The sequence below is a fragment of the Heterodontus francisci genome, chromosome 11, assembly GCF_036365525.1.
Source record: "Heterodontus francisci isolate sHetFra1 chromosome 11, sHetFra1.hap1, whole genome shotgun sequence".
NCBI lineage: Eukaryota > Metazoa > Chordata > Chondrichthyes > Heterodontiformes > Heterodontidae > Heterodontus > Heterodontus francisci.
Window position 1 is genome coordinate 23,539,175 of NC_090381.1, and position 26,246 is coordinate 23,565,420.

At 46.3% G+C, this 26,246-nt stretch overlaps 2 protein-coding genes across 2 annotated transcripts in view; both read left to right on the forward strand.

Annotated features, from left to right (window-relative positions):
- Positions 1–720, forward strand: part of LOC137375004 (single-pass membrane and coiled-coil domain-containing protein 1-like) — a 32,858-nt gene extending 32,138 nt beyond the window's left edge. The window contains exon 4 of the mRNA XM_068041629.1: positions 276–720. Within this exon, the coding sequence (XP_067897730.1) occupies positions 276–720 (445 nt within the window). The remainder of the gene's footprint in view (positions 1–275) is intronic.
- Positions 721–20,715: 19,995 nt separating this feature from the next.
- rnf168 (ring finger protein 168) overlaps positions 20,716–26,246 on the forward strand; it is a 43,279-nt gene continuing 37,748 nt past the window's right edge. Inside the window, exons 1-2 of the mRNA XM_068041829.1 lie at positions 20,716–21,258; positions 24,440–24,516. Coding sequence (XP_067897930.1) covers positions 20,946–21,258; positions 24,440–24,516 — 390 coding nt within the window. The 5' untranslated portion in view covers positions 20,716–20,945. The remainder of the gene's footprint in view (positions 21,259–24,439; positions 24,517–26,246) is intronic.

The following is a 26,246-nucleotide window of genomic DNA, read 5'->3' on the forward strand; positions in this document are numbered from 1 at the left end:
ACAGAGCACTTTTAATTTGTAATGAGCGTACGCTTCCCACCCACCATACTGAAGGCTCATGAGGCTGATTAGCGCCAAAAACAGGCATGTTCTGATCAAATTTCTGAGCCCATGTATCTAATTTTCCATGAGCTAGATTTGATACCAGGTATCTAGAGATGAAGGTTGATACTTTTAACCCAGTTTTTATGGTCTATATAATAGTGTTGATGATCTGAACTCCTTGATATCCATCAGTACATGACTTATTCTGTCCTTTGTTCTGTATCTAATAGGTTCACACGTGTGGAAGTCAACGTATTCTTCAGTTATGTTGTTGACATGCTTCAGTCTTTGCATTTTCGTGTGTTGGAGAAACAGCCAGGCTTTGCTAGCACTCTGCCCACTCTGTCTTCTATCCTGAGAAGGAAAACTTGGGATACGGAGCTTGAGGCCACGTGGACGAGTGTGCTCCCAGAGTTTGGTCTGAACGACTCCGATGTAAAGGCTCTGTGCGCATTCTTTGTAACTCACTGCAATGAGGCTGTCTATTACTCACTGACAGAAAGACAGAGGTACAGCCAGAACATCCAAGAAGTGTTAGATAGAGCTGTGCCCAGCCGCATTCTACATCACTGTCTCCTCCATCTTGTACAGTTGGCAGAGAAGGAAAGTGGTATGATGGCAACAGAGCAACAAGTCACTAGAGCAAACACACGAAGGCGGCCTAGACCAAAATGAAGACCAGGGTACATGCACAACTCAGTCCTCCCTGTCTGGGGATTGGCTTCATTGTTCCACATTGTAATATTCTTTGCTTTGTATTAATAAAATCAAGTCGCTGATTCTTTGCAAAATAGACAAGCTGGGACTATATAAAATATAGAGCAGAGAAACTCCCTCTGTAATTTCATTACCAGAATCCCCTGAAATTGTTGAATTGACAAACGGCTATTCAGTACCCAATACCTGTGACATGACAACAACTTGCAGGAGGAAACTATCAGTTAAAAACCACAGCACTGCAGAGTAAGGAGTTACCAAAAAGTGGGAACTGAAGTGCAGAAACACCATAGTCATAGAAGATTCCAGGGTCAGAGGAAAAGACAGGCATTTTTGCATTAACAACCAAGAGTCTCAAATGTTCATCTGTGATACCTTCCTATTCTGAAGAAGGGTCCAATAGCTGAATCATTGTGTTCGCTTGACAGATAGGGCGGCACAGTGGCGCAGTGGTTAGCACTGCAGCCTCACAGCTCCAGGGACCCGGGTTCGATTCTGGGTACTGCCTGTGCGGAGTTTGCAAGTTCTCCCTGTGTCTGCGTGGGTTTCCTCCGGGTGCTCCGGTTTCCTCCCACATGCCAAAGACTTGCAGGTTGATAGGTTAATTGGCCATCATAAATTGCCCCTAGTATAGGTAGGTGGTAGGGAAATATATAGGGACAGGTGGGGATGTGATAGGAATACGGGATTAGTGTAGGATTAGTATAAATGGGTGGTTGATGGTCGGCACAGACTCGGTGGGCCGAAGGGCCTGTTAAAGTGCTGTATCTCTAAACTAAAGATGCTGTTTGATCTGCTGAGTATTTCCAGCATTTTCTGTTTTTATTTTAGATTTCCAGCATCCACAGTATTTTGCTGTTTTAAACTAACATGCCTATTCCCTTCACTATCGAATCGTCTATTAATATTATGTTTCTGCCCTTCAATCCCCCTTTATTACATAAGAAGATAAGAGATAGAAGCAGGAATAGGCCTCTGCCATTCAATACGATCTGATCTGATCATGGCCTCAACTCCACTTTCCTGCCAGCCCCCCATAACCCTTGACTCTGCTGTAGATCAAAAATCTGTCTAACTCAGCCTTGAATATATTCAATGGCCCAGCCTCCACTGCTGTCTGGGGAAGGAAATTCCAAAGATTAACGACCCTAGGAGAAGAAATTCCTCCTCAACTCCATCTTAAATGGGAGACCCCTTATTCTGAAACAATGCCCCCTAGTTCTAGATTCCCCATCCTTTTTGGCAACCTCCTACTCTGCAGTGGTTGTCATGTCACATGTATTGGGTACTGAATGCCTGTTTGTCAATTCAGCATTCTCATGGGATCCTTGGACTGCTTCTGTCTCCTCTCCTTACCCGACTTCCCCTCCTAACTAACTTGCTGTGCCTGTGGGGTTCACATTCGCTGAAGCCTTCAGACTCCCAAATGTAATGGAATATCACCTGCTGCATTAAAACTCAGAAATTAGCAGACTTGAGCCCAAGAGATTGGAGAGACTTGCTACAAGTGTGGTTATCCCAGACACATGAAGCATCTAGGACCTCTCACAAGGTACAGGTACTCCCCATTGCAGGCTGCAGATGCCCCCATATTTCACTAATCTGGTTTATCTTAATAAAGAATTTACATTTATATAGCATCTTTCACGACCTCAGGACATCCCAAAGCATTTACAGCCAATTAAATACCTTTGAAGTGTAGCCACTGTTGTAATGTAGGAAATGCAGTAGCCCATTTGTGCACAGCAAGCTCCCACAAACAGCAAGTAAATAAATGACCAGATCACATTTTAGGTGTTGGTTGAGGGATAAATATTGGCCAGGACACTGGGGAGAACTCCCCTGTTCTTTGAAACAGTGCCATGGGATCTTCTACATCCACCTGAGAGGACAGAGGTTTAACATTTAATCTGAAAGATGGCACCTCTGACAGTGAAGCAATCCCTCAGTGCAGCACTGAAGTATCAGCCTGGATTTTGTGCTGGCTGGGACTCAAACCCATAACCTTCTGACTCAGACACAACAGTGCTATCACTGAGCCATTGCTGACACAGTTGAGAGTGAATATTATGTAAGAGCCGCAGTGGAGTTCTTTCAGAATGATATTTAAAGGAATCATTGTGCCTCCAAAGGTCTGCTAACATGGGCATTGCATCTTCCTTCAGTCTCTTCCCTGTTCAATGCAGCCACATGTAAATGGGTCAAACTAACCGGTTAGGGTTATGCATAGTAGGGATCAGCCAATTGCTCAAATTGAATGACATGATGTTTTTGAGAGGTCCACAGCATGCCATTCAATATGGTAAAGTACTTGCATTTCTTGTGTTTTGAGATACAACTTTCTCCTACAACTAAGTTACATAGCGCCCTGAGTCAGGGAAGGGGAAGAGTTAAAACGTTATGGGGGTGCATCATGCAATTGAAAGCTCCCTGGACTAGAAACATTAAAGTTAATTATTACAGTCGGATGAACTCAACTAAATGCTTCGTCATGAAGAACAAAATCCTCCTGTTCTTCCAGAAGTCAGAGAGAACATGATTCAGAAGCAATATGGTCTGTGTTGGAAAAGAAGGTGCTGGTTTGGTTACTGACAAGAGTAGTGGAAAGAACAAATTTTGCTGCAATGCATCCCGACTATCCAAGTTAATCTTGCACCTTTTGCCTTGCAAACCATGAACAGCTCAGCTATAAAAAGTCATTAATTTTTTTTAAATTCACTGCATTGTAATGTGCTCAATAGATTACTTGAATGCAAATTCGTTACACAATAAATTGTTCCTGTGAATTGCACACAAATAGATCAAAACAACTGAGTTGCCAATTTGCATCAGTGCTGTGGTCCGTCTGCAGACAACATGCCCCCATCACATTGTGCAGCAGAGATTAAATTGCAGCACCAGTTTGCCTCTGTGCACCACGTACTATCAACTCAGAGGTCTGTCATAGCCTGTTTTTAGGCAGCTCCTAAAATAGCTTTCCTGGCCTCTGGCTGAACTCTCCCTACAAAACATAGTAACTCACCTCCTGCAAATATGCAGAACTAGCTGAAACATCCACTCCCTCCACCACTGGCGCACAGTCTCTGCAGTGTGTGCTATCTGCATGGTGCACCACAGCCAATCACCAAGGCAACTTTGGCAGCACGTTCCAAACCTGTGACCTCCAGCGCCTAGGACAGTAAGGGTAATAGGTGCATGGGAACACCCACACCTCCTAGTCACACACAATCCTGACATACGTCGCCATTTGTTCATTGTTGCTAGGTCAAAAACCTGGAACTCCCTCCCTAACAGCACTGTGGGAGCACCTACACTACTACAGGAGGTTTCCTTTAGTTTCAACATTTTATCCAGTTAAAACTAATTTTTGTTGGCAGCAGTTACAACAGAGACTGCAATGGTTCAAGAAGGTGGCTCACCACCACCTTCAATAATACTGGGCAATACTGGGTGGCACAGAGGCGCAGTGGTTAGCACCGCAGCCTCAGAGCTCCAGGGACCCGGGTTCAATTCTGGGTACTGCCTGTGCGAAGTTTGCAAGTTCTCCCTGTGACCGCGTGGGTTTTCGCCGGGTGCTCCGGTTTCCTCCCACAGCCAAAGACTTGCAGGTGATAGGTAAATTGGCCATTGTAAATTGCCCCTAGCGTAGGTAGGTGGTAGTGAATATGGGATTACTGTAGGGTTAGTATAAATGGGTGGTTGTTGGTTGGCACAGACTCGGTGGGCCGAAGGGCCTGTTTCAGTGCTGTATCTCTAAATAAAATAAAATTTAAAAATGCTGGGAGGCCCAGATCCTCAGAATGAGTTGAAGGAAGATGTGAGTCACTATGGTTTATATCCCAAATTCAAAGAATCAAAGCAATTTAGAGCATGGAAACAGGCCATTTGGCCCATCGTGTCTGCACTGGCAACAAAGAGCCAGCCAGCTTAATCCCACTTTCCAGCTCTTGGTCCATAGCCTTGTAGATTACATATATCCAAGTACTTTTTAAATATTATGAGGGTGTCTACCTCTACCATCCTTTCAGGCTATGAGATCCAGATCCCCACTACCCTCTGAGTGAAAAGATTTCCCTTTGAATCCCCACTAAACCTCCTACCTCTTACCCTAAATATATGCTCCCTGGTCATGGCCCCTCAACCAATAGGAATAGGGCCTTCCTATCCACTCCATCTAGACCCCTCATGATTTTATACACTTCAATTCAGTCTTCCCTCAGCCTCCTCTGTTCCAAAGAAAACAACCCTAGCCTATCCAACCTTCCCTCATAACTAAAATTCTCCAGTCCAGGCTACATCCTCGTAAAATTCCATTGTACCCTTTCTTGAGCAATCACATCTTTTCTATAGTGCAGTGACCAGAACTGCACACAGTACTCCAGCTGTGGCCTAACAAGTGTTTTATACAGTTCCAGCATAACCTCCCTGCTCTTATATTCTACACCTTGGCTAATAAAGGCAAGTATCCCATATGCCTTCTTGATCATCTTATCCAACTGTCCAGCTAACTTCAGGGATCTGTGGACACTCCAAGGCCCCTCTGTTCCTCTACTCTTCTCAGTATCCTACCATTTATTGTTTATTCCCTTGGCTTGTTAGCCTTCTCCAAATGCATTCCCTCACACTTCTCCAGACTGAACTCAATTTGTTACTCTTCTGCCCACCTGACTAGTCCATTGATATCTTCCCACAGTCTATAGCTTTCTTCTTCATTATCAATCACACAGCCAATTTTTGTATCATCTGCAAACTTCTTAATCAGACCCCCTACATTCAATTCCAGATCATTGATATATACCACAAAAAGCAAGGGACCGAGTACTGATCCCTGTGGAACCCCACTGGAAACAGCCTTCCAGTCACAAAAATACCCATCAACCCTTACCCTCTGCTTCCTGCCTCTGATCCAACTTACCACTTTGCCTTGGATCCCATGGTTTTTACTTTCGTGAGCAGTCTGCCATGTGGAACCTTATCAAAAGCCATGCTAAAATCCATATAGACTACATCAAATGCACCACCCTTATCGACCCTCCTTGCTACCTCCTCAAAAAAATCAATCATGTTCGACAGACATGACCTTCCCTTAACAAAACTGTGCCGAATGTCTTTGATTAATCTGAGTCTATCTAAATGAAGATTTATCCTGTCCATCAGAACTTTTTCCAATAATTTTCCCACCACCATGTTAGGCTGACTAGCTTGTAATTACTTGATCTATCCCTTTTTAAACAACGGCACAACGTTAGCTGTCCTCCAATCTTCTGGCACCACACCTGTAGCCAGAGAGGATTGGAAAATGATGGTCAGAGCCTCCACTATTTCTTCCCTTGCTTCCCTTAATGGCCTAGGATACATTTCATCTGTGCCTGTGGGTTTATCCACGTTCAAAGATGTCAAACCCCTTAATACTTCCTCTCTCACTATGTTAATTTCATCTAATATTTCACACTCCTCCCTGATTACAACGTCTGTATTGCCCTCTCGTTTGTGAAAACAGACAGAAAGTATTTATTAAGAATCATTCCAATGTCCTCCGCCTCCACACACAGGTTATCCTCTTTCTCCCTAATAGACCCTATTCTTTGTTTAGTTATCCTCTTGCTCTTTATGCATTTATTAAAAAATTGGGTTTTCCTTGATTTTACTTGCCAATAATTTTTCATGCTCTCGCTTTGAATCATAGAAAGTTTAAGGCACAGAAAGAGGCCACTTGGCCCATCATGTCTGCGCTGGCTGAAAAAAAGAGCCACCCAGCCTAATCCCACTTTCCAGCATTTGGTCCATAGCCCTGCAAATTACAACACTTCAGGTGCACATCCAGGCACCTTTTAAATGAGATGAGGGTTTCTGCCTCTACCACCCTTTCAGGCAGTGAGTTCCAGACTCCCACCACCCTCTGGGTGAAAAAGAATTTTCCTCACCTCCCTTCTAATCCTTCTACCAATCATTTTAAATCTATGCCCCCTAGTCACTGGCCTCTCCAGGCCTCTCACAATTTTGTACATTTCAATCAGATCTCCCTTCAGCCTCCTCTGTTCCAAGGAGAACAACCCCAGCCTATCCAATTTTTCCTCATAGCTGCAATCTTCCAATCCTGGCAACATTCTCGTAAACCTCCTCTGTACCCTCTCTAGTACAATTACATCATTTCTGTAATGAGGTGACCAGAATTGTACACAGTACTCAAGTTATGGCCTAATTAAAAGTTTTATAGTTCCAGCATAATCTCCATACTCTTATAGACAATGCCTCGTCTAATAAAGAAAAGGATTCCATATGCCTTCTTAACCACCTTTTTGACCTGTCCTGCTACCTTTAGGGATCGGAGGACATTCACTCTAAGGTCCCTCACTTCCTCTACACCTCTCAGTGTCCTCCCATTTATTGTGTAAATTAGTTTTGCTTTCCTAATTTCCTTTCTAATTTCACCCCTACACTTTTTATACTTCACTAGGTTTTCTGCAATATTGAGCCCTCAGTATCTGTCATAAGCTTCCCTTTTTTCCTTTATCCTTTCCTTTAAACACCTTAACATCCAGCACCTCTGAATTTCTTCGTCCCACCCTTTTTCTTTAAGAGAACATATTTGCTCTGAATCCTCATTATCTCTTCCTTGATGTCTCCCACTGAACCAGCACTGATTTACCTTCAAGTAGCTGTTTTCAGTTCACTTTAGCTAAATCACATCTCAGCTTAATAAAATTAGCTTTTCCCCAATTAACTTTTATTCCTGATCTATCTTTGTCCTTTTCTATAACTACCCGAAATCTGACTGAATTATGATCATTTCCAAAGTGCTCCAAAGCTGATATGCCTTCCATCTGTCCAGCTTCATTCCCTAAAACTAATCTCATTCAGGAATATTACTTAAGGACAACAGCATAAACAGATGATCTGACATCTGCTGAAAAGGCAGACAGTTCGTAATTATGGCTATTTAGGACAAATAGAATCTTCCAGTAGAGTTCTAATGAAAGGTCACAGACCTGAAAAGTCAACTCTATTTCTCTCCCCAGATGCTCCCCGACCTGCAGAGAGTATCCCAACATTCCATAGCATGGTTGTAGCACAGAAGGAGGCTATTCGGGTCATCATATCCATACTGGCTCTCTGCAAGAACAACTCACCTAGTCCCAGTCCCCCTCCTGCAGCCCTTCAATATTTTTCTATTCAGATAATTACCCAATTCCATTTTGAAGGCCATGAGTGAATCTGCCTCCACCACACTCTTTGGCAGTGCATTCCAGATCCTAACCACTTGCTGCATGAATAAAGTTTTTCCTCATTTTGCCATTGGTTCTTTTGCCAATCACATTAAATCAGTGTCCTCTAGTTTTAGATCCTTCCACCAATGAGAACAGTTTCTCCCTATCCCTCATGATTTTGAACAACTATGAAATCTCCTCTTAATCTTCCCTTCTCCTAGGAAAACAGCCCCTGTTTCTCAAAAGTATCCACGTAACTGAAGTTCCTCATCACTGGATCCATTCTCGTGAATCTTATCCAGAGTGTTTCCTGACAATGCGAAGCATCTGCAGAGCAATCGCCGATGTCATCAGTGCATCCAAACATTTGCCAGCCTGCCAGTATGGGTCTGAGCATGTGCGCGTCGACATCACCATGTAATGACATCGGACGTAATGAGTGTTGCTTCATTCCTCAATGGCCGCGATTGCTGCCTCCATCCCCTCCAACAGTACTCCGCTCCCTCCTGCAATAATTACCTCAATCGCCACTTCTCTTCCTCGCTCCCCCCTGCAATCAGCACCTCAATTGGTGCTTCTCTTCCTCGCTCCCTGCTGGAATAAAAATATAGAAAATAGGAGCAGCAGTAGGCCATTCAGCCCTTCGAGCCTACTCCACCATTCATTATGATCATGGCTGATCATCCAACTCGGTAACCTGTTCCCGCTTTTCCCCCATATCCTTTGATCCCTTTCGCCCAAGACCTATATCTAACTCCTTCTTGAAAACATACAATATTTTGGCCTAAACTGCTTTCGGTGGTAGCGAATTCCACAGGCTCACCACTCTCTGGGTGAAGAACTTTCTCCTCATCTCAGTCCTGAAAGGTTTACCCCGTATCCTTAGACTATGACACCTGGTTCTGGACTCCCCCAACCATCGGGAACATCCTTCCTGCATCTACCCTGTCAAGACCTGTTAGAATTTTATAAGTTTCTATGAGATCCCCCCTCACTCTTCTGAACTCCAGCGAATATAATTCTAACCGGCTCAATCTCTCCTCATACATCAGTCCCGCCATACCAGGAATCAGTCTGGTTACCCTTCACTGCACTCCCTCTGTAGCAAGAACATCCTTCCTCAGATAAGGAGACCAAAACTGCACACAATATTCCAGGTGTGGCCTCACCAAGGCCCTGTATAATTGGAGCAAAACATCCCTGCTCCTGTACTCGAATCCTCTTGCTCTGGCTACCATTTGCCTTTTTTACCGCCTGTTGCACCTGCATGCTTACCTTCAGCGACTGGTGTACGAGAACACCCAATTCTCACTACATATTCCCCTCTCTCAGTTTATAGCCGTTCAGATAATAATCTGCCTTCCTGTTTTTGCTACCAAAGTGGATAACCGGATAACCTCACATTTATCCACATTATACTGCATCTGCCATGCATTAGCCCACTCACTCAATTTGTCCAAATCACCCTGAAGCCTCTCTGCATCCTCCTCACAACTCACCCTTCCACCCAGTTTTGTGTCATCTACAAATTTGGAGATATTACATTTAGTTCCCTCATCTAAATCATTAATATATATTGTGAATAGCTGGGGTCCGAGCACCGATCCCCACTAGTCACTGCCTGCCATTCGGAAAAAGACCTATTTATTCCTACTCTTTGTTTCCTGTCTGCCAACCAATTTTCTATCCATCGCAATACACTACCCCAATCCCATGCGCTTTAATTTTACACACTAATCTCTTATGTGGGACTTTGTCAAAATCCTTCTGAAAGTCCAAATAAACCACATCCACTGGCTCCCCCTCATCAACTCTACTAGTTACATTCTCAAAGAATTCTAGTAGATTTGTCAAGCATGATTTCCCTTTCGTAAATCCATGCTGACTCTGCCCGATTCTACCACTGTTCTCCAAGTGCTCTGCTATAAAATCTTTGAGAATGGATTCTAGAATTTTCCCCACAACCGACGTCAGGCTGACTGGTCTATAATTCCCTGCTTTCTCTCTACCTCCCTTTTTAAATAGTGGGGTTACATTAGCTACCCTCCAATCTGTAGGAACTGTTCCAGAGTCTATAGAATCTTGGAAGATGACCACCAATGCATCCACTATTTCTAGGGCCACTTCCTTTAGTACTCTGGGATGCATACCATCAGGCCCTGGGGATTTATCGGCCTTTAATCCCATCAAATTCCCCAACACCATTTCTCTACTAATACTGATTTCCTTCAGTTCCTCCCTCTCACTAAGCCCTGTGTTCCTCAACATTTCTGGTATGATATTTGTGTCCTCCTTTGTGAAGACAGAACCAAAGTATGCATTTAGTTGGTCAGCCATTTCTTTGTTCCCCAAACGAAATTCCCCTGTTTCTGAAGGTCTTCAACAATCTTTTTCTCTTCACCTACCGATAGAAACTTTTACAATCAGTTTTTATGTTCCCTGCAAACTTACTCTCATACTCTATTTTCCCCTTCTTAATCAATCCCTTGGTCCTCCTTTGCTGAATTTTAAACTGCTCCCAATCCTCAGGTCTGTTGTTTTTTCTGGTGAATTTGTATGCCTCTTCCTTGGATCTAATGCTATCTCTAATTTCCCTTGTAAGCCATGGTTTGGCTACCTTTCCCGTTTTACTTTTGCGCCAGACAGGAATCAACAATTGTTGCAGTTCATCCATGTGCTCTTTAAATGTTTGCCATTGCCTATCCACCGTCATCCCTTTAAGTAATGTTTCCCAATCCATCATAGCCAATTCGTGCCTCATACCTTCGTAGTTTCCTTTATTAAGATTCAGGACCCTAGTCTCAGAATCAATTACATCACTCTCCATCTTGATGAAGAATTCTATCATATTATGGTCGCTCATCCCCAAGGGGTGTCGCAACGCTAGATTGTCAATTATTCCTCTCTCATTACACAATACCCAGTCTAGGATGGCCTATTCTCTAGTTGGGTCCTCAACGTATTGGTCCAGAAAACCATCCCGCATGCACTCCATGAATTCCTCCTCTACTGTATTGTGACTAATTTGATTTGCCCAATCTATATGCAGATTAAACTCACCCATAATTACAGATGTTCCTTTATCGCATGCGTCTCTAATTTCCTGTTTAATGCCATTCCCAACATCACCACTACAGTTTGGGGGTCTATATACAACCCCCACTAATGTTTTCTGCCCCTTAGTGTTTCTCAGCTCTACCCATACAGATTCCACATCATCAGAGCAAATATCTTTCCTCACTATTGCGTTAATTTCCTCTTTAACCAGCAATGCAACTCCACCGCCTTTTACTTTTTGTCTGTCCTTCCTAAATACTGAATACCCCTGGATGTTCATTTCCCATCCCTGGTCACCCTGCAGCCATGTCTCCGTAAACCTGACGACACCTAACCGCTACAAAGTCTATAAAAAGGAATGAAACCAGACGGACCACCCGGCATTGACCTAGGCACCGGAAACGACAACGGCAAACCCAGCCCTGTCGATCCTACAAAGTCCTCATTACTAACATCTGGGGGCTTGTGCCAAAGTTGGGAGAGCTGTCCCACAGACTAGTCAAGCAACAGCCTGACATAGTCATACTCACAGAATCATACCTTACAGACAATGTCCCAGACACTGCCATCACCATCCCCGAGTATGTCATGTCCCACCGGTAAGACAGACCCAGCAGAGGTGGTGGCACTGTGGTATACAGTAGGGAGGGAGTTGCCCTGGGAGTCCTCAACATCGACTCCGGATCCCATGAAGTCTCATGGCATCAGGTCAAACATGGGCAAGGTAACCTCCTACTGATTACCACCTACCGCCCTCCCTCAGCTGATGACTCAGTCCTCCTCCACGTTGAACACTACTTGGAGGAAGCACTGAGGGTGGCAAGGGCACAAAATGTACTCTGGGTGGGGGACTTCAATGTCCATCACCAAGAGTGGCTCGGTAGTACCACTACTGACCGAGCTGGCCGAGTCCTAAAGGACATGGCTGCTAGACTGGGTCTGCGGCAGGTGGTGGGGGAACCAACACGAGGGAAGAACATACTCAACCTCATCCTCACCAATCTGCCTGCCGCAGATGCATCTGTCCATGACAGTATTGGTAGGAGTGACCATCGCACATTCCTTGTGGAGACGAAGTCCCGCCTTCACATTGAGGATACCGTCCATCGTGTTGTGTGGCACTATCACCGTGCTGAATGGGATAGATTTTGAACAGATCTAGCAATGCAAAACTGAGCATCCATGAGGAACTGTGGGCCATCAGCAGCAGCAGAATTGTACTCAACCACAATCTGTAACCTCATGGCCCGGCATATCCCCCACTCTACCATTACCATCAAGCCAGGAGACCAACCCTGGTTCAATGAAGAGTGCAGGAGGGCATGCCAGATGCAGCACCAGGCATACCTCAAAATGAGGCGTCAACCTGGTGAAGCTACAACCCAGGACTACTTGCATGCCAAACTGCATAAGCAGCATGCGATAGACAGAGCTAAACGATCCCATAACCAACGGATCAGATCTAAGCACTGCAGTCCTGCCACATACAACCGAGAATGGTGGTGGATAATTAAACAACTAACTGGAGGAGGTGGCTCCACAAATATCCCCATCCTCAATGATGGGGGAGCCCAGCACATCAGTGCGAAAGATAAGGCTGAAGCATTTGCAACAATCTTCAGCCAGAAGTGCCGAGTTGATGATCCATCTCAGCCTCCTCCTGAAGTCCCCAGCATCACAGATGCCAGACTTCAGCCAATTCGATTCACTCCACGTGATATCAAGAAACGACTGAAGGCACTGGATACTGCAAAAGCTATGGGCCCTGACAATATTCCAGCAATAGTACTGAAGACCTGTGCTCCAGAACTTGCCGCGCCCCTAGCCAAGCTGTTCCAGTACAGCTACAACACTGGCATCTACCCTGCAATGTGGAAAATTGCCCAGGTATGTCCTGTACACAAAAAGCAGGACAAATCCAACCCGGCCAACTACCGCCCCATTAGCCTACTCTTAATCATCAGTAAAGTGATGGAATGTGTCATCAACAGTGCCATCAAGCGGCACTTGCTTAGCAACAATCTGCTCAGTGACGCTCAGTTTGGGTTCCACCAGGGCCACTCAGCTCCTCACCACATTACAGCCTTGGTTCAAACATGGATAAAGGAGCTGAACTCAAGAGGTGAGGTGAGAGTGACTGCCCTTGACATCAAGGCAGCATTTGACCAAGTATGGCATCAAGGAGCCCTAGCAAAACTGAGGTCAATGGGAATCAGGGGGAAAACCCTCCGCTGGCTGGAGTCATACCTAGCACAAAGGAAGAAGGTTGTGGTTGTTGGATGTCAATCATCTGAGCTCCAGGACATCACTGCAGGAGTTCCTTAGGGCAGTGTCCTAGGCCCAACCATCTTCAGCTGCTTCATCAATGACCTTCCTTCAATCACAAGGTCAGAAGTGGGGATGTTCACTGATGATTGCACAATGTTCAGCACCATTCGTGACTCCTCAGATACTGAAGCAGTCCGTGTAGAAATGCAGCAAGGCCTGGACAATATCCAGGCTTGGGCTGATAAGTGGCAAGTAAAATTCGTGCCACACAAGTGCCGGGCAATGACCATCTCCAACAAGAGAGAATCTAACCATCTCCCCTTGACACTCAATGGCATTACCATCGCTGAATCCCCCACTATCACCATCCTAGGGGTTACCATTGACCAGAAACTGAACTGGAGTAACCATATAAATACCGTGGCTACAAGAGCAGGTCAGAGGCTAGGAATCCTGAGGCGAGTAACTCACCTCCTGACTCCCCAAAGCCTGTCCACCATCTACAAGGCACAAGTCAGGAGTGTGATGGAATACTCTCCACTTGCCTGGATGGGTGCAGCTCCAACAACACTCAAGAAGCTCGACACCATCCAGGACAAATAAGCCCGCTTGATTGGCACCCCATTAACAAACATTCACTCCCTCCACCACCGACGCACAGTGGCAGCAGTGTGTACCATCTTCAAGATGCACTGCAGCAATGCACCAAGGCTCCTTAGACAGCACCTTCCAAACCCACGACCTCTACCAACTAGAAGGACAAGGGCAGCAAATACATGGGAACGCCACCACCTGCAAGTTCCCCTCCAAGTCACACACCATCCTGACTTGGAACTATATCGCCGTTCCTTCACTGTGGCTGGGTCAAAATCCTGGAACTCCCTTCCTAACAGCACTGTGGGTGTACCTACCCCACATGGACTGCACCGGCTCACCACCACCTTCTCAAGGGCAATTAGGGATGGGCAATAAATGCTGGCCTGGCCAGCGACGCCCACATCCCATGAATGAATTTTTAAAAAAATCATACCCGTTTACATCTATTTGTGCGATTAATTCATCCACTTTATTGCGCATGCTCCGCGCGTTAAGGCACAAAGCCTTAAGGCTTGTCTTTTTGACATTACTTGTTCCCTTCCCACTATTTTTCACTGTGGCTCTATTTGATTCTGGCCCTTGATCTCTCTGCCTATCACTTTTCTTATTCCCCTTCCTGTCTTTTGTTCTTGTCTTTGATCCCCCCTCCTCTGACTCCTTGCAAAGGTTCCCATCCCCCTGCCATTTTAGTTTAAACCCTCCCCAACCACTCTAGCAAATACTCCCCCTAGGACATCAATCCCAGTCCTGCCCAGTTGTAACCCGTCCAGTTTGTACTGGCCCCATCTCCCCAGAACCAGTCCCAGTGTCCCAGGAATCTAAAACGTTCCCCCTCACACCATCTCTTCAGCCACGTAGTCATCCGATATATCCTGCTATTTCTACTCTGACTAGCACATGGCACTGGTAGTAATCCTGAGATCACGACCTTTGTTTTTAGTTTTAGAGATACAGCACTGAAACAGGCCCTTCGGCCCACCGAGTCTGTGCCGACCATCAACCACCCATTTATACTAACCCTACACTAATTCCATATTCCTACCACATCCCCACCTGTCCCCACATTCCCCTACCTATACTAGGGGCAATTTATAATGGCCAATTTACCTATCAACCTGCAAGTCTTTGGCATGTGGGAGGAAACCGGAGCACCTTGAGGAAACCCACGCAGACACAGGGAGAACGTGCAAACTCCACACAGACAGTACCCAGAATTGAACCCGGGTCGCTGGAGCTGTGAGGCTGCGGTGCTAACCACTCTGCCGCCCAGTTTTTCCCTCAATGAACTCCCTGAGTGACCAAATGTGTCATGGCCGGCTGAGGTTCTACTTTTCAACTTACTTCCTAGCTCCCTATATTCTGCTTTTAGGACCTCATCCTTTTTTTTACCTACGTTGTTTGTACCAATGTGTACCACGACCACTGGCTGTTCACCCTCCCCCTTCAGAATATCCTGTAACCGCTCTGAGACATCCTTGACCCGAGCACCAGGGAGGCAATATACCATCCTGGAGTCTCTTTTGCGGCCACAGAAAGGCCTATCTATTCCCCTTACAATTGAATCCCCTATAACTATTGCATTCCTACACTTTTTACTACTCCCCTGTGCAGCAGAGCCAACTGTGGTGCAACGAATTGGACTGTTGCTGCTTTCCCCTGAGAGGCCATTTCCCCCAACAGTATCCAAAGCAGTATATCTGTTTTGCAGGGGAATAGCCACAGGAGATTCCTGCACTGCCTGCCTAGTCCTCTTGCTCTGCCTGGTGGTCACCCATTCCCTTCCTGCCTGTGGAGTCTGACCCTGCGATGTGACCACCTCTCTATACGTGCTATCCACGATACTCTGTGCCTCACGAATGCTCCACAGTGTCCCCAGCCGCCGCTCCAGCTCCGAAACCCGGGCTTCCAGGAGCTGCAGCTAGAGACACTTCCTGCACACATGCTGGTCCCAGGCACTGGAATTGCTCCCGACTTCCCACATAGAGCACGAGGAGCACACCACGGCTTTGAGCTCTCCTGCCATGACTTAACCCTTTAAATTAAACCTTTTGGAAGATGCTTAATATCAAATATCAAATAATATCAATTGCTCTAGGGCCCTTCTTCCCTGGTCCTCGTTACTGCAGAACTCAATAAAAAACACTACTTTCTATATATGAAAATAAACTGTAAACCTTTCTTACCTTAGTTACTAAGCCAGCTATTTATAGCTATTCCCCAACAGCAGTTACTCACCAACCAATCATCTTACAGCATTCCTGTGATGTCACTGTTGACTTTTTTTTTCAAACTCCAGTGCACTTGGACTGCTCTCACACAGGTCCGACTGCTCTCCGCTCCCGGAAGGTAAGAGATGGGGCCTCTATCCTCGGGTTCGATTTCTTGGCTCCGCTCTCGGCGTTCTCCCCACAGGTCCGCTCCGCTCCCGGAAGGTAAGAGACTGGGCCTCGATCCTCAATCACCACTCCTCTTCCTCGCTCCCTCCCACAATCGGTGCCTCAATCGGCGCTTCCCTTCCTCGCTCCCTCCCACAATCGGTGCCTCAATCACCGCTTCTCTTCCTCGCTCCCTCGTGCAATCAGTGCCTCAATCTCCACTTCTATTCCTCGCTCCCTCCCACAATCAGTGCTTCAATCTTCACTTCTCTTCCTCATGCCCTCCCACAATCGGTGCCTCAATCGTGGTGTCTCTTCCTCGCTCCCTCCCACAATCAGCACCTCAATCTCCGCTTCTCTTCCTCGCTCCCTCCCACAATTAGTACCTCAATCTTCACTTCTCTTCCTCACTCCCTCCCACAATCGGTGCCTCAATTGTGGCTTCTCTTCCTCGCTCCCTCCCATAATCGGTGCCTCAATTGTGGCTTCTCTTCCTCGCTCCCTCCCATAATCGGTGCCTCAATCGAGGCTTCTCTTCCTCACTCCCTCCCACAATCGGTGCCTCAATCGTGGCTTCTCTTACTCGCTCCCTCCCACAATCAGTACCTCAATCTCCATTTCTCTTCCTCACTCCCTCCCACAATCAGTACCTCAATCTTCACTTCTCTTCCTCGCTCCCTCCCATAATCGGTGCCTCAATCGAGGCTTCTCTTCCTCACTCCCTCCCACAATCGGTGCCTCAATCGTGGCTTCTCTTAATCGCTCCCTCCCACAATCGGGGCCTCAATCTTCAGTTCTGTTCCTCGCTCCCTCCCACAATCGGTGCCTCAATCTTCACTTCTCTTCCTCGCTCCCTCCCACAATCGGTGCCTCAATCGTGGCTTCTCTTCCTCGCTCCCTCCCACAATCAGTGCTTCAATCTTCACTTCTCTTCCTCGCTCCCTCCCACAATCAGTGCCTCAATCTTCACTTCTCTTCCTCGCTCCCTCCCACAATCAGTGCCTCAATCTTCACTTCTCTTCCTCGCTCCCTCCCACAATCAGTGCCTCAATCTTCACTTCTCTTCCTCGCTCCCTCCCACAATCGGTGCCTCAATCGTGGCTTCTCTTCCTCGCTCCCTCCCACAATCAGTGCTTCAATCTTCACTTCTCTTCCTCGCTCCCTCCCACAATCAGTGCCTCAATCTTCACTTCTCTTCCTCGCTCCCTCCCACAATCGGTGCTTCAATCATGGCTTCTCTTCCTCGCTCCCTCCCACAATCAGTGCCTTAAGCTTCACTTCCCTTCCTCGCTCCCTCCCACAATCAGTGCCTCAATCTTCACTTCTCTTCCTCGCTCCCTCCCACAATCAGTGCCTCAATCTTCACCTCTTCCTCGCTCCCTCCCACAATCGGTGCCTCAATCACCTTCTCTTCCTCGCTCCCTCCCACAATCGGTGCCTCAATTGTGGCTTTTCTTCCTCGCTCCCTCCCATAATCGGTGCCTCAATCGAGGCTTCTCTTCCTCACTCCCTCCCACAATCGGTGCCTCAATTGTGGCTTCTCTTACTCGCTCCCTCCCACAATCGGGGCCTCAATCTTCAGTTCTGTTCCTCGCTCCCTCCCACAATCGGTGCCTCAATCTTCACTTCTCTTCCTCGCTCCCTCCCACAATTGGTGCCTCAATCGTGGCTTCTCTTCCTCGCTCCCTCCCACAATCAGTGCTTCAATCTTCACTTCTCTTCCTCGCTCCCTCCCACAATCAGTGCCTCGATCTTCACTTCTCTTCCTCGCTCCCTCCCACAATCAGTGCCTCAATCTTCACTTCTCTTCCTCGCTCCCTCCCACAATCGGTGCCTCAATCGTGGCTTCTCTTCCTCGCTCCCTCCCACAATCAGTGCTTCAATCTTCACTTCTCTTCCTCGCTCCCTCCCACAATCAGTGCCTCAATCTTCACTTCTCTTCCTCGCTCCCTCCCACAATCGGTGCCTCAATCGTGGCTTCTCTTCCTCGCTCCCTCCCACAATCAGTGCCTTAAGCTTCACTTCTCTTCCTCGCTCCCTCCCACAATCAGTGCCTCAATCTTCACTTCTCTTCCTCGCTCCCTCCCACAATCAGTGCCTCAATCTTCACCTCTTCCTCGCTCCCTCCCACAATCGGTGCCTCAATCACCTTCTCTTCCTCGCTCCCTCCCACAATCGGTGCCTCAATTGTGGCTTCTCTTCCTCGCTCCCTCCCACAATCGGTGCCTCAATCACCATCTCTTCCTCGCTCCCTCCCACAATCGGTGCCTCAATCCCCGTTTCCCTTCCTCGCTCCCTCCCACAATCAGTGCCTCAGTCTTCACTTCTCTTCCTCGCTCCCTCCCACAATTGGTGCCTCAATCGTGGCTTCTCTTCCTCGCTCCCTCATGCCATTCTCACCATTGTTTGCCTGCTCCTGCTTGTTCTCTGCTCCATCCCGCCGCTCCATCCTGCCGCTCCTTTCCCACTCGCTGCTAGCACCCCGTTCGTTCGCTCCCTCCCCGTGGCTTCTCCGGCAGTGAGGAGAGGAGCAAGTGACAGAATGGAATGGCGAGCAGACAGGCGTGGGAAAAAACAACGGAATGGAGTGGCAAGGAGGCGGGTGTGGGAGGGAGTGGGGAAGCGAAGTGGAAATCGCAGGAGGGAGCGGGGACCAGAAGTGGGAGGGAGCGGGGAGCAGAGACAGAGCAGAAGGGAGGAAGTGGCGAGGTCACGAGCGAGGGCCCATAGGTGGTGGTGGTGGGGGGGAGGGAGTGGTGCGTGGAGCAAGTGGCTGAGGTGAGGAGCAAGCGGCAAGCAGACGGGCGCAGGAGGCAGCGGCAAAGAAAAGCACGATGGCAGGAGGGAGTGGGGTACTGTTGGGGGTGGGATAGAAGTGGCGATCACCTTTTGGTTTCATTTGTTTTCGTTTAGTGATAAATTTGAGCAGCGCCATCTTTGCTACTGGCAGCTGCCAAAAACTTTGCAGACAGTGATGTTTCAGTGCACGAGGCTGCATTTCGCATGTGCCTGTACTGTGCCACCCAGTGGTTGCATTGTCAGCAAACGCAGCCAATCTTTTCTGTACCTTCTCTAATGTCTTCACATCCTTCCTATTGTGTGGTGCCCTGGGATGCCCAGAATTGGACATAATGGCTGGCATTTTACGTTGGGTGGGTGTCCCCGCCTACCTGCCGAAATAGTTGGTGGCAAGTCAGCTTCCGCCAGCCTCGGGAGCCACGTCGGGATTTTTCGCTCCCTAGGCCTTTAATTGGTCTTGGGCGGGACTTCCACCTCCTTGAGGTAGGATGGCCTGCCTAATGGAGCTGCCGTCCAATCAGCGGGCCGGCAGCTCTTTGTCCCAGCAGCGCCACTGGCAGCAGTGGCCACTTCTGTGAATACACCCAGCCATCGGAGGCAAGAGGAAAGACGGCCAGGAAGATAGATACGTTTTTGGGGCCTCTCCGGGGACAATCACCTGGGCCCCGCTGAGGCAAGGGGTTCGGTTGCGGGGGCGGGAACTATTAGGTGTTGGGACGGTTGGTGCTCTGTGGGGCACAGGGTGCTGATCAGGAGGCCCTCCGCCCCAGCCCGTAAGAGAGCTGCCTGGTTTTACCAGGCGGGGTTCTTGGGGCCTTTGCCTTCTGGCCGCCGTGGGTAAAATACCAGCGACGGCAGGAGGAGGCCCTTAAGTGGAAATTCATTGGCCACTTAAAGGCCTTGATTGGCCTGGGGCGGGTGGGCTGTTGCTCGCTGACGCTGACGCCCTGCGTAAAATTGCCTCAGAGGTGGGAAGGTGTTGGAAATGGCTTTCCCACCTCCCACTCAATTTTGAACCCCTCCCCTGCCACCAGCTCGCTGGTTTTGGCGGGGGGTGGTCATAAATTTCCGGCCAATATTGCAGTTGTGGCCAAACCAGTGTTTTATTCAGGTTTATCATAATTTCCTTGTTTTTGTACTCTATGTCCCAATTTATAAAGACCAAGATCCCGTACACTTTATTAACCACTTTCCCAATCTGCCCTGCCACCTTTAATGATTTGTGCACATGTACCCGCAGGTCCCTCTGCTCTTGCATCCATTTAGAATTGTACCCTTTAATTTATGTTGTCTCTCCTCATCTGACCAAAATGAAACACCACATTTTTCTTTATTAAATTTCATCTGCCATTTGTCCGCCCATTCCACAGCCAGTCTACGTCCTCTTGATATTTATCACTATCCTCACCGTTCATAAAATTGATGTTTATATTTCATATTTCCAGCATCCGCAGTGTTCCACTTCTGAATTTTCCTGCAGTTTTAACCAAACGATTGAACATGGAAATAAATAACGCTCCATGAATTCAAAACGCGCAGCCGCAGTGCGGCCGGTGGCTGGGAAGCAGGCGCAGCCGCAGTGCGGCCGGTGGCTGGGGAGCATGCGCAGCCGTGGTGCGGCCGGTGAGCATGCGCAGTCGTGGTGCGGCCGGTGGCTGGGGTGCACGCGCAGCCGTGGTGTGAAGTTGCGCTCGAGAGCGGGAGATGTTGGTATTTTGAAGGAAGGCCGCAGTGCGGGCTGTTGTGAGGAGTTTCTCCGCTGGGCTGAGGGAAGTGGGGGAGCGGTCGAGGGGAATCCTACCCTTCCCTCCGAAATTAACTTCGGATGGAACAGGAAACGGTTCGCAAGCTGGACTAAACCGGAGCTCGAGCGACCGAAATGGGGCGGAAAAGACAGAGCGGCTTTGCCGAGCCTAAGGCCCCAGCCCTCAGCCTGGCCGAGTGTTTGTGTCCAGTTTGCCAGGAGCTACTGGCGGAGCCGGTGACGCCGCCCTGCGGCCACTCGCTGTGTCTGAGCTGCTTCCAGCAGACAGTGGCGATCAGCAACCTGAACTGCCCGCTGTGCCGCCGTCGCCTGTCCAATTGGGCACGGACGAAGGCCCGTGGCGGCAACCTGGTTAACACAGAGCTGCAGGAGCAGATCAGGCAGCAGTTCCCCCAGCACCGGAGCGAGGAGCCAAGAGACGGAGAGGGTGAGTGAGAACTGAAAACAACGAAAACCACATCGCCGAGTTTGCTGGGAGAAAGGATGGCAAACCTCAACCATGTCCGGCCCATTTCCCGCACCTCTACCCTCACCCCTTCCCTTCCCTCCCAGAACCACGACAGGGTTCCCCCTGTCCTCACTTTCCACAGGAGGCGTAATACCTGCCTATTTATCTCCTCTCTCTTCACTATCCAATGCCCCAAACACTCCTTTCAGGTGGAGCAGCGATTTACTTGTACTTCTTTCAATGTATACCATATTTGCTGCTCACAATGTGGTCTCCTCTACATTGGGGAGACCAAACACAGACTGGGAGACCGCTTTGCGAAACACCTCTGCTCAGTCCAAAAGCATGACTCCGAGCTTCCTGTCGCTTGCCATTTCAACACTCCCCCCTGCTCTCATGCTCACATCTCTGTCCTGGGATTGCTGCAGTGTTCCAGTGAACATCAACGCAAGCTCAGGAACAGCATCTCATTTACCGATTAGGCACACTACAGCCTGCTGGACTGAACATTGAGGTCAATAATTTCAGAGCATGACGGGCCCCCCCGTTTTACTTTTGTTTGTTTATTTTTTGTTATTTTATTTCATAGTTTGTTCGGTTTGCTTACCCACTTTTTTTTCATGTTTGTACTTGTGCCTGTTCAATTTTCAGTCTGTTAACGCGCTATCTGTACTAATGCTTTGTCTTTCAACACACGATTAACATATTGTTTGCCTTTGCTCCAGGACCTTCTGGTCAGCGATTCTGTGACCTTGTCCTATCTACACCTGCTTTGTTATCTCTTGCCCCACCCCCGCTTTACTTGTTTATAACCTTTCACATTTCTAGTATTTGCCTGTTCTGAAGAAGGGTCACGGACCTGAAACGTTAACTCTGCTTCTCTCTCCACAGATGCTGCCAAACCTGCTGAGTATTTCCAGCATTTCTTGTTTTTATTTCAGATTTTCAACATCTGCAGTATTTTGCTTTTATTATCGCAAATTGACATCTATCAGCAGTCGGCACTACACTGTTCTCCCCTCCCCTGCCCTGTCTTAACTTTTGAGATTAATAAATCAAGTCAAAGTAAGGGCCAAGTGTGTTCTAATCATCAAGTTATTGATTTTAAGACCCATTGTAACCTTAAAATTAAGAATCTGGATTTCAGGACAGCAGACCTTGCAATGAAATGCATAATTGGGATAAATTGGGAACAGCTCCTTCAGAAGGATGTGGAGGGAAAATTTATGGCTTGGGGCAAGATTTAAGGAAAATAAGTGTGGGCAATAATGGTTAGCAACTTGATACATTTGTGGAATAAATAGATTACTAAAAAAAAAACGAGATGAATTCTGGTTGGGTTAATGTGAAACAGTGCTCGCAGTAATGGAGCTGTGGTATGGAAATTGATGGGAAGATGTGCTCGGCCTCTGCCCAGAACACTTGTATTGCTAATTTAGCCACCAATTGTGCAGATATGTGTATAAATCCATGTTGTAAATGTAAAGCAAACTAGTGATGATCTTGTGTAGGTGTATATACTTTTATATACCTTTTTTGCTATGGTAACTTCAAGTCATTTCTGCCTAAATTTTATAACCCAAGTCCCTGGGTATGGTGATACCTGGTCATACTAGCGTTTGCTATGCTTTACTTTGTGTATGTCAGCATACCGAGTATGTTTGCACAAAGGTTAGTACTGGTGCTGTAGTTTTTGCTACAAGTAACTACAAAGTTTTGACAGTAATTTTATGAAATAATGTACAGTCACCACTGCTTAAAATGGGCAGTTGTTTATTTCAGAAATCTAGTTAGAATCATAGAATGATACAGTACAGAAGATTACCATTTGGCCCATCATGCCTGTGCTTGCTCTTTAAAAGAGCTATCCAATTAGTTCCACTCTCCTCCTCTTTCCCCATAGCCCTGCACTCTTTTTTTTCACCATGTATTTATCCAATTCCCTTGTAGCACCTTTTAAATGCTGTTTTAAGCAGAAATGACTGTCCTTCCTCACTAGATTGCACCTGGTTACTGTGCAGTGAATATTAAAGTAAAATTATCATCCCTATGTTGTAAGAGTTGTAATTAAGTTGTAACAGCAAAGAAATCTTCCACAGTGTGTGTAACATATGTGGCCTCAGTGTGATAACCGTAAAGCCCTTAAATATTCTGCATGGGAGGAATAATCAAACACATTGACTGGGTGTATGAAGAAAAACAAGAATGCTGGGTATTTGTTTTATGCTGGTCTAGATGTATTTTTTTTTATCCAATCTAAGATCCTCCAAAGAAAGCAAATCTTTTAATTTATAATGCTCTATGTATTGTAACTGGTATTTTGTGCATAATTAGCACAATGCTAAATGGGCTTTTTTCTCATTGTCTGCTACAAGTATTTAACAGCAGCTTTTGAGTCAAATTAGAAAGTTCTGCCAACTGCGACCAATGCCCAATTCAAGATTTTAAACATCCTTCAGGTAAAATAACATCTTATTAAAAGTTGTGCTCGACCTCCATAAAGTGATGAATGTAATTCCGGTGGGCCATTATGCATACAAGCAAATGGCAGGTGCACAAATGTGCCCACTGTAAGTGATGGGGACTGTATATAGCTGTTAGTGCATCAAGTGACATAACTCTCAATTGCATATTGCACCAAATCTAAACAATAAATTGGGCCAAACTTTTTTTTTAACAAAAACAGAATGTTATTTTACTCCACAGATGCTGCTTGATCTGCTGAGTATTTCCAGCAGAGCTCAGTCCTGATAGGTCATCGACCTGAAATGTTAACTCTGCTTCTCTCTCCACAGATGCTGCCTGACTTGCTGAGCATTTCCAACATTTTCTGTTTTTGTTTCAGATTTTCAGCATCTGCAGTATTTTGCTTTTTAAGTTTAGTGTGAAGTTTAGATAAACATAGTTGTTGAGAGTTAGTGATTTACAGATAGTAACCAGTTCTTCCCTGTTTGTTATTTCTCAGACCTACAAGTGAGCTAGACAGTCGCTGCTACTTGCTTATTTTTTTCAAACTAAAAATCCATTGGTAGTTCTTGATGTAACCTTTGTAGCAGCATGGTCACATCTGTAATCAGGAACAGGAATCCCAGGGATTGGTCGAAATGTTTGCATCAATGAGTAATGTACTGGAAAATTGATCTATCTGTTCTTTTATAAGTTGACAGATTGTGCCCACGACCTCAACTATGCAAACCTGGTGAGGTTCGACAGGAGTATGAAGAGCAGATCAGTAAGGTGGGAAGTAGATCCTGTAGATTTCTATTCCATAGAACAATTTTAACTATAGAAATATGGCTCTGTGCTTGTGCAGTTGATGGAAGATCTATAAAATTTGCACACTTTGTTAGGGCAGCTTTCTTCTAGTTTGTTTCGCTACTTTAAATACCATTGTACACAGGCATCAGTTGTAATGGTCTTTAATGAGGCATTACACTACAAGATTCAGTATGTATTCTCGGGTACACTGGTCTTTAATGAGCTCATATTACACAATCCAACATAACTGTTCAGGTACACTACACTCTACAATCCAGCATATGTGCAACATATAGTGGTTCACTCAATTCTTATGCTAACTATCTTTGATCTCTACATTCCATACATTCTCCCACTAAATCTCAGTACATCGAACATACATAAAGGTGACATCAGAATAACAATATGGATACAACAAGATTCATGTAAGTCCTCAATCTCCCAAAAGACATGAATGAGTGACTTTCACACATTCCATCAGTTGCTTAATCTTAAGAAATCCTTGCCGAGGCCCACTTACACAATGCATCCCAGGTTCAGCAGAAAGCTATTTTAACATTGTATGCTGATCCCAGGGCAACGAGGTATGCAGGTAAAGTGAACCCTCATTCTCTCACGCTTCATAACCTGCCCTTGCATGGACTCTACTGACTACTGGTGTATACAGGGAAGCTGAGCAATAACACTCAATGTAGATTACCAAATGCTCCGTTTTCTTGGGTGCAATCCTATTTTGATTGTGGGAATATCCTCTGAGGAGTGCAACCAGCCGGGATTAAATAATGTTGACTGTAGTGTCAGATGAACAAAACATACATAGGATACTATCTTCTAAATTCAGGGGAAAGATTAAGTTTTGTAAATTGTTTTTCACCTCCTTTAGGAGAACATGTAATTTTAAAAAACCCTACCCCCATCTGTTAGTGGGTTCACTTAACTGGCTCCATGGGCTTGAAATGAGTGCGGTTCCCCGTGCTAGGCCAGGCATCCTCCCCTCAACTATATTGCTGACTCTGCATTTTATCTTTATCTGCTGTGCCTCTTGCAAATGGGAAGGCTGTCGCTCTGAATTGCCTGTTCACTGCTTCGCCAGTAGGCTGATAAATAAAACTGTCTCTTGTCCTTTTTTAATGGGTGTGGGTTTAAAGAAAATGTCTCCTGTTCCCAATCAACAGTGACCATTCTGATTTAATAAGACAACAACTTTTTAAATCTCTTTCTTTGTTCAAAATAAACCTGAGCTGTAGCATTCCCCAAACTGGCTTTATCGGTTTAAAACCTGCAGCGTGTAGCTTTCTAATGAAATGTGGGAAAATTTAATATTTTAAAAGAGAACACTTCAAACATAATTTGTTCCCAAGTCTATCTTGTAGTGGGGAAACAACAATAATTCAGAACCATGCCATCAAGCTATACCTGCTAATACTAAATACATTTAATGAAATATCACTTGAAATCCCATGTCAGTCTTTATATAATCAGTTGAAGCAAGATTGGGTGCAGGTCAATGTGTTTTTCCTTTAAAAGCTTGATCTTGGGGAAAAGTTGGTGGGTTGCATTCTCAAAGCCCTATCTGGCAAAAGAGCAAGCTCCTTTTTTAATGTATCGGTGACCTTGTATAGGGGCATCTCAGTGGAATGTAGTGCTGTGTTTATTTTCAAGAGGTGATCAACGTCAGCTAAAGGCATATTACTGCGCTGTTGTCGAAT